An 18399-nucleotide genomic window follows, 5' to 3' on the forward strand; every position below is an offset into this window, starting at 1 on the left:
TTGTTGTTGTTGCTGTTGCTGCTGTTGTTGTTGTTGTTGTTGTTGTTGTTGTCGCTGCCGCCGTTGGATCGCTGCCCACCCTGACGGACGTCCATCCAACGCCGTTCCCCGTATCAAGTCCAACGGTCCGACAGGCGATCAGCCGAATGCCGTCGACCCCCCCGACGCTCGCACCGAGACGGCGTTCGGGGGGTTGTCTCCGCTTCTCCCCCACTTCGTGCGAAATAAAGTTTCCTTTCCCGGGTTAACGGGAGCGGCTCAGCCCGTTTTACTTCTGGTCGTTGCTGCGTTGTTTCGTGGCGCACCGCTTCCCCCCCCCACCCCCACCCCCTCCCCCCACCCCTCACCCCCTCTCCCCTTGGAATAACCAGTTGGGCTCCAGAGAAAGAAAGGCAAAACAGTTGGGGTTTTGGTTATCAGAGACTTGGCGGTGAGTGACGAGAGGAGCCTTTCTAACGATGGGGCGCTCCCTCGCGTGGACGGGTCGCGGTACTGCAGCGCCGCTGCCTCTCAGTGGTGCCCCCTTCACACAAGGCGGGAAGGAAGGAAGGAGGGAAGGCGTGTCGGGGGCTCCATCTGGCGGCCGTCCTGCGGCACTGCGGGACCTGAGCGACGGGGCCCTCTGGCGGAGGAGCTGTGGTATGACGCCGGGCGCCCCCTGGCGGCCGGAGGACTGGCGCGCGGTGCGGTGCGGTGCGGGCGGTGGAGGCGGGGGGCGGGGGGTCGGGGAGGGGGGGGGGGGGAGTGTTGTTGGGGGCGGCGGCGGCGGCGGCTTCGGCGTCTCTCGGGTCGGGTTGCGGAGCGGTGATGGCGGCTCCTGGAGCTCAGGCTGTCGGGTCTGCGTGTGACTCGGGAGCCCGGGAGCGGTTGGCCAGCGGCGGGGCGGCGGCGGCGGCGGCGGCGGTGGGGGACGAGTCCTCGGACAGCGACGCCGAACAGGAGTCCGCGCAGAAGCTGATCCGCAAAGTGTCCACCTCGGGGCAGATCCGCAGTAAGGTGAGGGGGTGAGGGGGTGAGGGGGGCGGAGTGAGGGGGGTGAGGGGGGGGGAGGGGGGGTGAGGGGCCGCCTCGGGGGGGGCACAGTCCCCGCACCGCCCGCGCCAGTCCCCGGGGGCCGGGGCTGCGGGAGGCCGCGGGGCGAGGCCTCGGTCTCGGTCTCTCACTGATGCCCCCGCGGGCGGCTTCTGCACCGAGTGGGGGGGAGAGGGCGAGAGAGAGAGAGAGAGAGAGAGAAAGGGGGTACCGGAGAGACCCCGAGAGGGAGAGGGAGAGAGAGAGAGAGAGGAACAACCGCCGGGAATCGGTTCCAGGACCGTCCAGACCCTCCGTGTCCAGATCCCCCCTCTCCCCCCTCCCTCTCTCCCCACTCTCCCTCTCTCCCCACTCTCCCCTCTCCCTCTCTCTCCCCCCTCTCCCCTCACTCTCCCCACTCTCCCTCTCTCCCCCCTCTCCCCTCACTCTCCCCCTCTCCCCCCTCTCTCCTCTCCTCCTCTCCCCCCTCCCTCTCTTCCCCACTCTCCCCTCTCCTCACTCTCCCCCTCTCCCCCCTCTCTCCTCTCCTCCTCTCCCCCCTCTCCCTCTCTCCCCCCTCCCTCTCTCCCCACTCTCCCCTCTCCTCCTCTCTCCTCTCCCCCTCTCTCCCCTCTCTCCCTACTCTCCCCTCCCCCTCTCTCCCCCTCTCCCCACTCTCTCCCCCAAACACATTCCCTGTCCCCCCCCACAGCTCAATCCTCGTTTATCACTCACTCACTCACTCACTCCCTCTCTCCTCTGTAACTCTCATCCCATTCAGTTTGACCCCCACATCGCTCCCTGTATCCCGGAGTCAGGTCCGGGTCTATCCCTGTTTTCCCTGTACTGTAGTGTCAGTGCCTCTCGAGTCCCTGTGTGTCCGGTTCCCAGAGCCCAGAGTCCCTGTCCTGGAGTTTCCAGATCTCCCTCTTCCCACCACAGCCGCACACACTCCCTCCCAACAGGTTGTTGGTTGTCAGGAGGGCTGTGGGCCGGGGCACAGCGCTCTCTGTCCAGGTGTGACTCGCTGGTTATATTGTGTAAATTTCATTCCAGAGTTGCGCTCGACACGGTTTGTGCCGTGGTTTGTGCGGTAATCTGTGGGGGGGGGGCTAATCGTCTCCACGTTGCGCCGCGCAATAGGTATCTACACGAAGACCCGGAGAAGTCGTTCATTTGTTGCGTTTTCTTGGCGTTGGCGGAAAGCCGCGGAGCGTTGAACACCAGCGAATCCTTCGCCGTTGGGTGACGGCGGACTTGTGTTTGGGTGGAGGCCTGTGTGTCGGTTTGACTGAATTGGCAGCTTTCTTGCTCTCGGGTCGGAATAAGGTTGTGGGTTGAGACCCACGTCGGGACGTTGGGTGGAGTAAATGCTGTTCTTCGAATATTAAAAATATTCTTTGAATATTGTTGCCTCGGTTCAGATGAATGTTGAAGATCCCTTGTTGCTGTTTGAAGGGCGTTTCCTCCGATGCTCCGGTCATTCGCTTCATGGCTGTTTGTGGGCTGCCACATTTGCGTACAAATACATACAGTTGACGGGAATTGGCAGTGAAAAGCTTTGAGGTGTGTGGTTGCTTCACCAAATGCAGATATTATTAGACGAGAAGGGGATTGCTACTGAATTTGAGAATTGTAGTAGAATTTGGGTACAACAAGTTTGGATCTCAACACAGACGATCAGGAATCTTCCCCAACGGTTGCTCGTGTGCGAGAATGTGACGCTGCTCCTGTCTGAACAGTGCAAGGCTAGGCTTTGCCCCTGGCCAGCTGGCGATGTGTGGACAGATGTCCTGTAGCGTATTGGTTTGAACACTCGCCTCGAAAGCAAGAGGACCTGGGTTTGATTCCCGGGCAGGGCAAAAACGTAGGCAAGTTTCCTTACTCCAGAACGCCTCTGTTTACCTAACAGTAAATAGGAACCCGGTTGTTAGACGATTGGTGGATATCTCTCCAGGGGAAATAATCCCTTTTTTAAAAAAAATTGTTGCTCAGTCCACGACTGTTCGTGGGACACTACTTACTGCGCGCAATTGGCTGCTGTGTTTCGCCCACAAAATATACAGCAAATTCCCTTTACAGTGTATTCTGTGAAGCGCTTTGAGACGTCTCAACAACATGATAAGGTGCCACATCAAATACAAGGATAATTATCATTATTATTATGAGTTAGCTGTGCTGACTGTGCCTGCGTCTGAATGTGGAGGAGCAGAAAAAGTGAGAGAACTTCCGACATTAAGAAGGAACTGTTTAAGCTGTAGCTGTGGTCATTGTAGGAATGGAGCAGGAGCCCTGCACATAAGGTTTTGGTTTTTATTTTAGATTTATAAAAAAAAAGGGCCAATTTTTGCAAGGACAGCTGCTTTAAATGTATTGCCTTCTTTTTAGCGCCTCAGGCAGCTAAAACTCTCCAGTTTCTGTGACTACGGAATTAAGCTGACAACATCAGCTCCAGGCTCGAGCAATTCCAATCTCTTCATTGGCAACAGAGGGAGACTGCACTGCCGAACAGAATTGAAAGCTGATGTCTAGCAGACATCTTAATCAGCAGATTGGCAAAAAGAGCTGCCCGTTCTGAGGGTTACGCTGAACACAGGGACACTGAGTGGCAGGACGGACATGGTGCATCTGCCCGCCCGTCTGCCCGCCCGCCTGGCTTCTCTGATCGTGTTAAGCAGCTAATGCGACACTGCCTTGTGGATATGTTTCTCTAAGTGACAGCCGTTAGTAGGCATTCATTTGTTTGACTGCCGCTAGTCATACCACTTCTGCTTACTCTGTGTGAGCGGAATCGTCAATAGGCGTCGTTCAGAAGCCAAACACGCTTTCTTCTCCAGATCCTCCGCTGACACCCACCCTTTTCCTGTGTCACAAAGGGACTCGGAGGCACCCACCACCCCCCACCCACCCCCCACCCCCCCGGGAAAGGAAAGATTTTTCACGATTTATAATAATTTATCTCCCGGGGGCAGAACCTGTAAGAACGATATGAATCACAGATATTTAATCGAACTCTTGTTTTCATTTGACACGTCTCTAGGTCAGCCGCTCGTTGCCGTTCCGCCCCTGATCCAGCGCGTCTCTCCATGGTCTGTGCTTTCTCTGCTCCCGGCTGCGTCCATTTACTGTGCTCGCCTCCCCCCGCTTGTCCATTTCCCATCAGATGTTTCCATTAGCATTTGCGGCACCAGGTGGCAATCTGTCTGTGAAGCAGCAACTTTTGAGTTGCTGTTGATAATGCAGAGTCACCTTTGAAAAGGGCCTCCTATACATTTGTACTGTTGCCTTCCCGCTTCCTGCTTTATTACTGTCAATCAGCAGTGACAGGGAGTGAAACCAATTGCCAGAACACATGGTCGTTATCTCCCGGACTGATCCAGGTCCTCCTCTCCTCTGGGCTCTGGATTGTGTTGAGTGCAATCTCTTTAAATTTGTGCAGGAAACAAATGCACTGACACGCATCAGTTTAGAGTCTTTTCAATGCCAGCCCCCCCCCCCCACCCACCCACCCTCCGCTCGCCCCCGGCATATTTAACCCACTTAAACAACTCTCAGGAATGAGCTGAACTGCACTTCATGTCTTCAGTTGGGGGTACAGTACGAGTAGTGTATCGAGACTCAGGAGCCTGGGCGAGTGGGATTCTACAATTTTCCTTTTATCTTATCCAGTTCACAACATCTTCCAGCAAACCATATCCTTCCTCTTTAGCCACAAACGCCTTGCGAAGCACGTTATCCAGAGCTTTCTGCAGGTCAAAGGTTCACCATACCCGTCAATTCCATTACGTCCTCAAAAACTTCCCATCAGTTTGTTGAGGAAATCGTGCCTTTCATAAAGCTGGGATGGCTCCAAGTTCACCTGTGCTTTCACCTACCTGTGTTTCCTTCATAATAGTTTTGAAGTCCGCTGATCCTGACTTTCAAAGCTTACGGATGAATCATCAAGCGCTTGGTGGGAGTATCGGAGGACAACAGATTAATTACTACAGAATCCTTCCTTTTGATATTGCACTTTTCAAATTGGGAGGGCGTCTCAAAGCGCTTCACAGGATTCACCGTGAAGTGCAGTGCCTGTATATCTTGTACTGGACAAAACACTGGAAGTGACTAGAACGAGTAAGGGAGCCAGAGGAGAGGGAAGGGAAATCAGTGAGGAAACAAAGCAGGTTTAATAACAGTGTTGTGNTTTTTATATCTCTTTTATTAAGAGGAAACAATACACCACTCGTAATAACAATCAGCATAATGTTCGTTTCTATATACACTGTTCTGTGCTGCTGCTTCTCGGTAATCAAGAAACCATATAAACTTCCTGTGTCTCGGGTGCTTTTTGTAGCACTGACAGAAGCATCGTTGTGAAGGAAGCCTGGTGTCTGACCTCCTGGGCCTAATGTAGCTGGACACAGTGCAATTCCTACTTTAAGACAGTTTTCTGAAGGGCCTGAGCTGCGATGTGCCTCAGATTGCTTCTCCTGAGTGTTTCCTTGTGTGATGGTGCGGATGGGACCAAATGTTTCAGAGAAGCAGAAAAAAATTCTACAAATAAGGCGGGGGACAAATGGGGAGCACATTTACCATATAAAGAAGAAACAATTTGCAAAACTGGGGAAAGAGCGGGGGGAGTGGGACAAATTTGAAAGCTTTTTCAAAGAGCTGGCAAAGGCACGTTAGGCCAAATGACCCTTCTGTGCTTTAAGATTTTACGATTGTATGATTAAAGTTCTGTGCCCTTCAATACTAGAGAAATCACTGCATGTCAGTTCAACTTGACATACAATTGATGCTTTCTGAATGTGCAACGTTGTGTTTTAAAGTTTTTGAATGCAAATTACAAAATAAACTGTTTGTACTATATTCAGGCAGAATGAACCCAAATGTTATTGATGAGGGGGATGAGGGTGGGGGTGGATACTGAAGGAGCGTAGCCGGCCTGGACAAGAGGTGCCATTTTCTCTCCTGGGTCTGAGCTGCTCACAAGCTGCTCACTAGCTCCTCACAGTCGAGGTTGCATGAATCTCTGGTGAAAATCCAAGCGCAGTGCATGTAAAACATACGCCTAAACCAGTGACATTACTGGGACAAAAACAATTTTGAAATGTTAATGCTACGATTCATTTGCTCCAAAGGTTGAACTGTCATCAGTGTAAAGAAATAACAGCCGCAACAACTTGCATTTACATAGCGCCCCTCACGAAGAATAGCGTCTCAGAGTGTCTCAATGACAGAGCACGACACAGAGCTAAGGGGAGGAAATAGAGTTGGTGGAACGAAGGGCAGGAGGAATAAATAGATGAAGCAAAATAAATAGGAATAAATTGAGTTAAATAGAGGGACAGGAATGGGAGTGAGGAAATGTATGTGAGCAAGCGGAAAGACAAATGGAAATCCCGAGGTGCTCGAGAGTACAATGACAGAGAGCTGCTTTATTCGGACAGTGTTGGAAAAAGTTTTAACTAATCCAGCTAACCTTTAAAGAGTGGTTTAATTGGGTTGTATGAACCAGATGCTCCCAAAGTGCTGTTTATTTCAATCTCTTTATTGCTCTTCAAAACAATTTTTTTCTGGGAGGGAAAAGGATCGTTGCCTCTGAGTAATGTTATTGCATTTGTGGTAATCATAAAACGGTCACTGAAATTACCAGCCGTTTATTTTTTTCTCCCTCTCTTTAAATTAAGACAGATGCAGTTTCCTGATGTTGCTGGCTAGCTATTGCTATGGTGTGGACTGCTCTCTGAGAATTCTCACTGTACTTAAACACCTGAGTTGCAGTAATGGGGGCCATGTGTACAGTGAATGGTTATTTATTGTGCTGCACAGATGAGAGCTGAGAGTTTGACATTAAAGGACCCATATATCAAAATGGTCTTGTTGACCAGTGGAACCTTGATATCCCTGTGAAAGGGTGGGGTGGATAGAATAACAGATACCCTGGAATGAGTGAGTTATAGGCTGTGTATTTTGTGGCCAAATGGGCAGCCAGCGTCCCACAAACAACCAAGGAATGAGTGACCAATTTTATTTGGGGGATTTTTGGCCAGGATACTGGGAGAACCTTTCGAATAATGCTATGGCATCTTCAATGTCCACCTCAAAAGGCAGATGGGACCTCAGTTTAACGGCTCATCTGAAAGACGGATGAGCTGTTAAAATATTACAAGGGGAGTACAGTGCATAAACCATTGTCTAAACCCCGACCGCTCTGCCAGCAAATAATAATAATAATTCTTGCATTTGATATAGTGCCTTATCACGTCCTCGAGACGTCTCAACGTGCTTCACAGAATACGCTGTAAAGTGAATTGTCTATGTATTCTGTGGGCAAATCGCGGCAGCCAAATCACTGCCACACAGCCACTAATTACTGTTTGTGCGGACACTTCTGTTCTGGTTTTATGGGCAGCAAGGAATATCAGCAGTCGGGAAACTCCATGCAGGCTGTGCATTAGATGGGCTCACTGAAGCACTGCTTGTGCTATCACCACACGTTAAAGAGTGATCTATGATTGTCAGCAAATACAAGCGTTTATTGTCCAGAGAATAAGCCCCAGGATGGAGTTGCAGAAAAGTAATCGAGGGGCTGTGTGTGTGCAGACCTCTCGATGTCATAGCTAGTAATAACTGAACAAGGTGGTGCAAAATTCAAACCATTTTCTGCTGCACTCCTTGTATTACTTTGCTTGCCCACATCGCAATTGGTTATATTTCAAGCAGAAACCACTATTAGACAGGAAACATTATAAAATTCATTTTGCAGAAGAAATCTGTTATACAGGAGCAGACATTGAGTATTTTGTATTGATTCATCACGTGAGTGTGTAACTCTGCACCTTGCAAGCTACTTTCCATATGGGCTCCAAAGCTGACGTTCCTGCTGAACTTCATACACTTTCCTCCATGCACAGCTCCCTCCCAATTGGCTTTCAGTTCCCTGACAACCACATGCACCACCAGTCTGCACATCTCTTTCTCTTCCGCTCTCAAATTATCTCTGACTATGTAAAGTACTCACGATGCACAACTAATGCAGGGTTTTGAAATCTGACTTTTAATCCTTAGTTACCTGCGATAACCAAACCCCAGAGTTCACAATCACGGCTTTATTCCAATTTTAATTATTGGAGAAAATAGTTTGCCAAGTCGTTAAGTAATTGAGTGATTTTTTTGAGGTTAATTAGTGTCACTCAATGACTGCTGTGGCCAGACTTTGATCGCTGTGCAGTACTTCTTAAAGGTCTCCGAGATAGTGGATCTTCAATGAATGGTCACTGAAGAGAATGTGAGCTATGTCTGACTGAGTAAAACTACTCTCAGGGCGGGAGTCAGCCTGAAGTGTGTTTTTTTTTAAACAATGATAGAATTATTGGGTGGATGATGCCAGAAAATAAGATTAAATTAGAAATTTAGGAAACCACAAGCTAAATATAACTGGAGCAACCACTTGTATAGTTTTTAGCTACGGTTAGTGAAAGTTTTCCACTACCCTTACACTTCTCTCTAGGACTGGGCCTTTGCAGAGTCTGGTACATGAATTAATAGAAACTCCTTAATGCAAGACAAAGTGGTGGCATTCCTGTGGCTCGTGCTCTGTACAGTGGTAACTGGAAGATGGAAGGGAATCCGGCTAGCACAGTATGTGCTCATAAAAGCTGACACCCAGTTTTGGTGCTAGGTTGAGTTCACTTTAAACAGACAGTGCTGGGTTCAATACTGATCTCGCTGGTCATTATTGCTTGCTTTTTCTAGCTTTGAGACATCGGAATGACGTGAGAAGGCGCTATATCAAATGCAAGGATTATTATTATCAAAACCAACAATAAAGAAATGTGTAAGAGATGGAAAAAAGAAAGCCCAAGTACAACTGGCGTCTTCGTTTGAGCTAAACGTGGCTTCCGACAGCAAACAATTCATGACAGTGGGTTGGCACAGGTGCAGAGGAAGCCTAGGTTTGCTGAGAGTAAAACTGTCACCATGTCAAATTCAATTCTGCACAAGAGGCTACTGGTGTGCAGCTTCCTTCACCTGTGATCCACTTAGCTTTTGACAGCAGCTGCCAGGGGTTTGATAGACATTGGGAGCTGCCTGTACAGGTGTCTGCCCACGGCCTATTGTTTTGTGGTCTCTGAGCCTGATATCGCTTTGTTGCAGTCTCAACGCATAATTCTCACATTTGAGAGACCGCCTGATCACGTCAAAACACCTCAAAGTGCCTTCACAGCGTTTGTTCTGTAAAGTGTAGTAACCGTGTGTTTGTAGGCGAACGCACACAGCAGTGACTCCCAAACAGCCATGAGGTAAGTCATTTTGTTGGTTGAAGGATTCAGAAAGGTAATGGTTCACTTCTAATTTAATAGTGGTGCGGAAGAGATCCAGATTCAACACCAAAACAGAAGGAGATGGAAGGGTTTTGAATAAGTCCTAGAATTTAAATGAGGAGATGAATGGCTTTTCTTTTAAACTCTGGTCTTATGCTGTGAATTTTTTGGGGCGATTCTCAAACAATCAGGTCAAGAGTTTTGTGGACATTTTGGTTACCATAAACTCTGTATTCGACGTGTTGCGCTTTTCTAAAATTAGCTCCCATCTTATTGGCCATAAACTTAACACTTGCCGACAGATATAGATCCTGTGAAGATATATTCTTGAGTTGCTGCATGATAACTGACCACATTCGTGTCACAAGTGTTTTCGTGGCTTTGTGTGAGTCCCGCTGGTTCAAAAACTCTCGCCTGTGATGTACTGTCAAGCGTTTGATGAATGGAGGGCTGGTGCCGTGTTACTGCACGTCGAAAAAGCATTACTAGCAGGATATGAGGAAATGGCGATGGTTCCGACGGGTGTTGGAGCCGGGGTGAGTTGAGCTGGTCTTTGCACTTTTGTCAGTGGTCATGTTTAATGGCAGTTAACGACGGTATCTCTGACACTGCTCAGAGGTCTGCAGCTCCGCGACAACAGGCTCCCAGCTGAGCAGGTGAATTCATACTGTAATAGACACATGAATTCTCATTCACGTGTGTATTGCAATATTACTCACTGCAAGCCAGGCTCGCTGGACCCATTCCGAGCTCACCCTGAGTAAAGGCAGGAAGGAGGCCATGCTTAGACCAACTTGAGAAATGTCCACATCTTAGGTCAGACCTAAGCCTTTGCGAGGTTTGAATATGCTGGATAGCGTACATCTGTGATTTAGCTGATGTGTCACAATGTGCAGCCAATCTTGGACTAAGCAGCATTCTATCTCCAGTAGCTTGACGTTTTCCTCCCAACTTGTAAATTTCTATTCTAAATCGGAGCTCAGAGAGAGGGAGAGAGAGAGAGAGAGAGGTTGGAGGAATTCATTGTTGCTTTGCTACTGGAGCAGAGCTGTTGACATGAGAAGTGAATGGTGCACTGGGCAGCTTCTCGCCATCTCTGGAGCGTGTCACGATCAAGCAGCAGCAGATACACTTTTATAGGTGAATGTGGCAGCCAATTTGTGTGCAGCAGTGTCCCACGAGCAGCCATAACGTGAATGACAAATTTCAGGACACTGAGAGCCATTAGATCTTTAATATCTACCCCAACAGTTCGAGTGTTACCGAGCCAGGTTGATACCCGAGTTTGTCTTCTAGACTCCGCCACAGTCAAGCACTCCGGGACGCTATCCTGTGTGAAGGGCGCTGTATAAATACAAGTTGCGTTGTTGTTGTAGATTTTCTGTGTTGAGGGGGGGAACGTCAACCACAATTAGTGTTTATTAAGCGAAATAAGACCTATTCACTTCACTGTCTGATTGTCAGGCAGTGTTTATTCAGCAGGGCACGTGCTAGAGGTTTATTTAAGTTACAGTAAATGAGATTAGCAGTCGCTATTACTGTTCATTATTGTCATTTAATCACGCTTGTTGCTGTTGTGATCAGTTTGGTGTGAAAAGCCCTGTTGTGTTAACTAACTTATGCATCCTCCGGTTATAGGATTCATTGCCCTTTTGTTTCAATTTGTAATTTCCGGTTTATTTACTGTGGTGCAGGATGTATCGAGGATGCTGCTTCTTTAACTCTGTCGCTGCAACAAAGTTCAGGGTATATGAGTTTTCTTTTCATTTACGCAGCTTTGTCTGTGCTACACTGTTGCTGGTGAGGACCCCAGTTTTGACCGCTTTTATTTGTTGCCCAAATAAAGTCAATATTTTCGAGAATGTTTCTATAGCTTTGATAAACAAAAACAAAAATATTTTCAAATAGCTAACAGTCTGATGGATTCTGAGGTTCGACAGCTGTTGTGTACTGTTTGTTTTTGTGTGTGAATGTTTGGAAAATTGAAGGCTGCATTGTTTCATCTCAAATGGTAAATAATTGAAACTTCTGTATTTTTAATCCTATTTGAAACAAAACATTCTGATGTCTCAATAAGTGGTGTTTTTAATCTTCATTGTTTACAAAGTTTATCCATTACTAAAAGCTTGTCTTATAATCATAACAATCCTTGTGCCTTGTCATGTCGTTGAGACATCTCAAAGCGGTTCACAGAATATACTATAAAGTCAATTAACTGTTGGCTTGGTTGGACAGACTATATTAGTTAGTTATTCTGTCCCTTTTTACATTAGTACAGTTTTTTCTCTATAAATTTACATATTTCTGTGTACAAGTAGTTGACACACATTGTTATATATCTGTGTACATAGTGCTATGGGCACACACTAGCATACACACACTTGTATTTTTCTGCATAAAATACCGCACAATTATACACACAGCGTTACATTTCTGTGTACACAGTTATATACCCATTGTCATATTTCTGTGAATACAATGTTATACACACTTACATATCTGTACATACACAGTTATACGGACATTGTTATATTTCTATGTACACATAGTTTTACCCGTGCTTGTTCTATCTCAAATTTGACTTTATGAATTATAATTATATAATCTTAAATTGAATCTGGCATATTGAGAAATAATGATATTTGTCATATTGCCTCATTCAGCAAATACTATTTTAAGAGTTCGAAAGCTGCTGGTTTGGAGAAACTAAAACCAGGGGTCACAACCTTAAAATCAGAGGCCAGCCCTTTCGGACTGAGTTGAGGAAGAACTTCTTCACTCAAAGGCTCGTGAATGTATGGAACTCACTGCCCCAAAGGGCTGTTGACGCTCAGTCCTTGAACATATTCAAGACTGAGATAGATATATTTCTTATTGCAAAAGGGATTAAGGGATATGGGGATAAGGCAGGGTCAGGTTATTTTGAGTTAGATTAGAAGATCAGTCATGATTGAATGGCGGGGCAGGCTCGAAGGGCCGAATGGCCTACTCCTGCTCCTACACGTTATGTTATGCTGGTCAGGTTTTCAGATGAACTCACAATAGCGCTGTATTGGCTCATGATAAAACTCTTGGTTCTAAGACAGAGGTTTTCGCAGTGTCTTCTGCTGTGGTTGGGGACATTAATGTGAAACTCCAGTCTTACATGATATACTATATCAACTCCATCATTTTATTGTGAATTTTAACAGTTAGTTATTGCAAATCATTTCACTTCTTCACCAAAAATGAAACTCTATAACAGGTGGAGCAGTGTATATCAAGATGAGTGTCTCAGATGTGGTGCAGCATATGTGACATCTTCTGCTTCATTACTGCTAAGCGAGGGTCTGATTTGTCATAATTTGAAACTAAGGTCGAACAAAGTGGTTGTACCACGTGTGGCAGGTTGGTGTCATTGGGTGCAGTTCCTAAGATATAAAGGATCCTGGAAGTCTAAAAATATGCATTCTGTTTTTGGTTTCAAATAGGAATCAGATAATTTTATAAAGATAACAAGCTGTGTTTTTTTTCTGGATGGCGAGCTTTAATCTTGTCATAGGAATTTGAAGTGATTTGAGATCCAGAGCAACATCCCCTTAGTGCGTTTGGAATGCAGTATATTGAGAGGTGAAGTTTACTGTTTGCTATTGTCAGATAAATTTCCGCGCTCCACATGGCTTCAACTACCGCTCTATCTTATGAATGCCTCCTCTGTGTTGAATCAGTGTAGCATAACTGTGTTTGTGATACACAAACTGATGCTGATTAGATTTGGAGAGCAACAGTTTCAGCTTCCAATTGATCCATGTTCAGTATGGGTCTGTCTGACCTCAGCCAAACGGGGAAACAACTTTTAAACTTAAAAACAACTAAGGTCTAAAAAGTTCTTTGGTGGCCTTAAGCTACTTAATATTAGGAGAGAGACATACACAATCCAAGGCTAGTTAATAACTTTGAAATCGACTGTAAAAGGCATGTGGCACGAATTGGTCGATCTGTGCACATGTGCTCAGGTACATTGCATGGGAGAGCTGGTTTTACTTGGTCACAGCTGTGAGTGAGACAGGATGAGAGCAGGTAGTGTTACTGTAGATTGTCGGCAACAAGCACCATCGTGGACTCGGTGGCGTGTATTGTAACTGTGACACAAGCTGATGGCAGCAAGGTTAGGCTGCACTGACTGCCTTGGGTTCCACTCTGATCTCAAAAAGAAACTAAACTTTTTATATTAATAATATATCATTAATATATAATAATAATATTATAAACAACACAGGGCAAGAGGCCGCTCCCCGGCACTTCCTAATATGCCGGCAGTTTTTGTAAAAAAAAATGTGAACTGCAGAAGGAGTCGTGGAGTCGTGGAGTCCTGTAGCTCAGTGGTTAGAGCACTCGCTTTGCAAGTGAGAGACCTGAGTTCAATTCCAGGCAGGGAGAAACCTTGGGCAAGTTTCCTTACTCCACATGCCTAATAATAATCCCTCCAAAAACAAAAACAATAATAAATTGGTCATTTTCAATCTACGACTGTTTGTGGGACATTGCTGTGCGCAATTGGCTGCCGCGTTCGCCCACAAATATACAGTCAATTCACTTTACAGTCTATTCTGTGAAGCGCTTTGGGACGTCCTCCCGACGTGAAAAGCGCTATATCAAATGCAAGGATTATTATTATTATTATTAAGGAACGGTTTGTTGTGCCTGTGGGATCTGGAACTTATTAAGTTTTTTAAAAAATAAACTGGTAATGCTGTTTACTCTAAACTAGCCCTATTTCCTGGGTTTTTTTTGTTGAAAATGTTTAGTCTCACGAGAGGGCTTTCTGCATTTCGGCTGCCTATTCTCACTGACACACAGACTAATGCTGCGCAGATGGTATCTGTCCGCCTGAAAAATATGCAGAGAAACCACTTTAGAGAAAAAAAAGTTGCAACGCAAAACATGGACAATTTAATTTCTTTAAATAGATTTGTTTGTAAAATGTGCACAGTTTAAATATCGTGCAGCCAGTGTCCCATAAAATGACCTAATTAAGTCAGATTGTGACTGAGATCTGACCATTAATCCAGAGATATGCTGAGAACACTGATGGGTTTTGATACCTTCCCATTTCTCAACTTTATGTGACAGTTCTGTAGCTCAGTGGTTAGAGCACTCGCTTTGCAAGCGAGAGACCTGAGTTCAATTCCAGGCAGAGGGTGAAACCTTGGGCAAGTTTCCTTACTCCACACAGAGCCTAATAATAATCCCTCCAAAACTCAAAACAATAATAAATTGGTCATTTTCAATCTACGACTGTTTGTGGGACATTGCTGTGCGCAATTGGCTGCTGCGTTCACCCACAAATGTACAGTCAATTCACTTTACAGTGTGTTCTGTGAAGCGCTTTGGGACGTCCTCCCGACGTGAAAAGCGCTATATCAAATGCAAGGATTATTATTATTATTATCTTCTGCTTGCCTCCCCCATCAATCTGAATTCTGGTCTGAATTTATTGCTTTTTAAATGTTAGCATGATATGTGTTTCATCATATTGCACTTTCACCTGGAAATGTTTTAATTATTATTATAATAATGATGATCGTTACATTTGATATAGCGCCTTTCACTCAGGAGGATGCCTCAAAGCGCTTCACAGGACGTGCTGTAAAGTGAATGACTGTGTTCATAGGTGAACACGGCCGCCAATTTGCACACAACAATGTCCCACCCAACAGCCAGGAAGCGAATGTTCAGTTTCATCTGGGGGATTGTTGGTGCGAGGATACCAGGAGAAACTCTTTTCGAAATAGTGTCATGGTATCTTTACCATCCACTTGAACAGGTAGATGGGATCCCGGTTTAACTGATAATGCAGCATATCCTCAGAATTGCAAGGTGTCAGCCAAGACTATGAGTTCAAAATCTCGACATGGAGCTTAAACCAACAGCCTTCTGATTTGGGGTGAGAGTGCAACCGGCTGAGCCAGGCTGAGCAGAAATAATGAACGTTCCCTTATTGCTTAAAATCCTGATGGTTCAACATTCTGAATTTAGCATTCAATTAAATGTCCATTTATGCAGCTAATGATGCTTGATCCTTCTCTTTATTTTGCTATTTTTAAATTGTGAAAGGAGCTTTGAATGGCTCCTCTGCTGTGTTGAATTCCCACAAGAGTAATACCACTGATCAGACTTGGGTGTATCAGGATCACTAATTAATGCTGTGATGAGATTTCTCATTTTAAGACCCAGGAAACAATTTTAGATGCTCATTTTTTTAACCAGATGTTGTGCAATAACCTATATAGAAAAGCTGAACTAGTTCTTAAGTAAGAGGGTATCCATCATTGTAACCTTTGAAGTCCTCTTCGACTGCAAGTGCTCTAGGAAGTAACCTTGCATGAGGGGCACTACATAAATGCAATTTGTTGTTGAATAAGCTACTTACCTGACCCATACTAGTCTCTGTCTGCTTTATGTTATCTCCTCATATTGGCCTCATTTATGTTTGTTTAATTTTTCCTCTGCTTTCTCTCTGCCATTTGTTGCTTGTTCTCCATCCTTTATCTTGCTTTTGGCTGTTCAATCCCACTCGGTCTATTGATGCTTTCATTCTGGCTTGTTTACCTGTGTTGCATGTTATTCTCTCTACTTCAGTTTTCATGATCTCGAGCGGGTCTGGTGCAGATAACGTACTAGGGTTCTGCCTTTGCTCAGTGTACACGCTATGAAGGTAGTAATAGTCCAGAGATTCCAGACAACATTCTGCAGGGGCACTTCATTTAGGTGCTGTACTTAGGGTGTGTTCAGATTCAAATGTTACTAGCTCAAGTGAATGACGTTTGGGGCTTTGGAAGGAATTCAGAGAAAGGAAATGACAATACCAGACTTTGGATAATTAAGACATTGATAGGAGAAAGAAACTAGATCCCTTGTCATTTGGGAATATGTTTTAAGATGGATAGTGTCCAACGTTTTTAAATCCCAAGAGATATCAGTGGGGTAGATAGTTGTATAGAATCAGAGCAATTAATGTAAAGTGAGCATGAAAGCTACTTGTTAAACCTACATTAAAAAGTAATATGAGACGTTAGTCTGGTGTGGTTCAGACAGCCATCTAGTGCATTCAATTCTCAGGGTACAGGAGCAAGCTTTTTAAACTAGAAAAGTTTATGGTAAATTGTATTAAGGTTACTAATCCTAGCTCATTGAATAATTTTACAATTGCTGAATGATCAAGGACATCATTGAGTAGATAATAATAATGATAATCCTTGCATTTGGTATGGAGCCTTATCACGTTGTCGAGACATTTCAAAGCACTTCACAGGATATACCGTAAAGTGAATTGACTGTATTTTGTGCAACAGGCTTTTTTTTAATGAATTTTGTAGGTAGTAAGGTGATGCATATTAGTACTGGGAAATGGAATGTTTTCTCATTTTGAGCAATCTATATCAACGCTTAGCACTCTCAGATGCACGTGCTTTTTCCTGTCCCCAACCATGGGTCACAGCTTCAGAAATACTCCCTATTGCACTGGTTTGCTATTTCCGACACAATCCATCCGGTGGTCCCATGAGTGAAATTTCTAGCTCTGTGCTGTGACTCCAAACTCTGAACTGAATTCAATCTAATGTCATGTTGGTCTGGCAGACGAGGTGTTAGACTGAAGTCTCATCTGTCTATTTTGGCAGTATTCATAAAGAAAAGGGAGCTTCTACCTTTGTCTCGGCCAACAATCCTCCAGACTAATTGGTCATTCATCTTGTGGCTGTTTGTGGGATCTTTACATGTGAAAATGAATGCTGCAAACTCACCTACAAATACAGTCCTTGTGCTTGAAGGACATCATTGGTGAAGTGCTTTGAGATATTTGGATGCAGTAAGTTCTTTTAAAACTGTAAGTTCTTTCTCTCTTGCTCCATACAGCCAGGTACGGAGTTTCACAGGGAATTTGATTCCAGCAGTAAAGAGAGCGGTGGTGTGCAGCTGGAGTTTCAGAGCTACAGTGATTTTACAGCTGTGATACAAGTGGGCTGCCTGTCGTGAGTGCTGAGCCTGGAAGGGTTCACAATAACTTCCCTTTGGTGAATTGGGATTGTTGTGATAGACCTGCTGCCAGCAGAAATGTCCTATATATAGACTGGGGGGGGGGGGGTTGAATCTTTGGGAGGGTTATCCAGCAAACCTGCAGCAGGACAATCATTCAGTTCTGTCCACAGAAATCCCGTACTGTAATAGCTTTGTGCTCTTTTCTTGCCTGACCCAGTTATGTGGGGAGCAGTTTCTGTTACATTTTCTCTTACATTTGGAAACCTCTCTAAAGTGAATGTTGTAAATGAAAGAAATAATTTCTTTTTGCACCTTACGAACGCTTTGTGATTCACAGCAATTGTTGCCAACGTTTGGGGTTCAACAACAACAAAACATTGCATGTATATAGCATCTTTCATGTCGGGAGGACGTCCCAAGGCTCCAGACAATGAGGGGTTCACACCCAAGCTGCAGGTTGGAATCAGAGAGGGGTGGAGGGCAAGGGAGGTGGAGGGGGAAGGTGGCCGAAGGCACAGTCGAAAAGGAAGGTCTCGAGATGGGCCTTGAAGGAGTCAAAGGTGAGGGTGAGGCAGAGGGCTCCGGGATGGAGTTTCAGAGGATGGGGCAGAAACGTTGAAGGCCCGACTGCCGATAGTGGAGCAGGCTGGTACTTGCAGAGCAGAGGGAACGGACAGATTGATGAAGTTTTAATAGGTTGCAGAGGTAGAGAGGAGAAAAACCATGGAGGGCTTTAAAGGTGAGGACAAGGATCGTTCCCTCGATCCTGTAGAAACGCTTGGAGATATCCTCCCGACTGTATCAAATGCGAGGAATATTATTATTATAATTTTACATACATGGGGGAGAATGGCAGAGGTGAAACGTCACATGCAGTATCATTCTCAAGCTGGATGGAAGGAACACTAGCAAATGCAGTGTGATCTGTTCGTTAAGTTAACATCGCGTCTCAATTATGTTTCTGTTGCGCTGAAGCTAGTTAATGGAGATAGGTGTGGAAACAGAATTTTTTGTTTTCACTAGGAAATTGATCATGGTATTCATATTGAATATACTG

General features: G+C 45.4%; 1 protein-coding gene across 1 annotated transcript in view; it reads left to right on the top strand.

The window, feature by feature from the left end:
• Window positions 1–796: 796 nt before the first annotated feature.
• Window positions 797–18399, top strand: part of LOC103186638 (diacylglycerol kinase delta) — a 74935-nt gene continuing 57332 nt past the window's right edge. Inside the window, exon 1 of the mRNA XM_042339117.1 lies at window positions 797–996. Coding sequence (XP_042195051.1) covers window positions 808–996 — 189 coding nt within the window. The 5' untranslated portion in view covers window positions 797–807. The remainder of the gene's footprint in view (window positions 997–18399) is intronic.

This window comes from Callorhinchus milii, unplaced genomic scaffold (assembly GCF_018977255.1).
Source record: "Callorhinchus milii isolate IMCB2004 unplaced genomic scaffold, IMCB_Cmil_1.0 Scaffold11, whole genome shotgun sequence".
Taxonomy (NCBI): Eukaryota; Metazoa; Chordata; class Chondrichthyes; order Chimaeriformes; family Callorhinchidae; genus Callorhinchus; species Callorhinchus milii.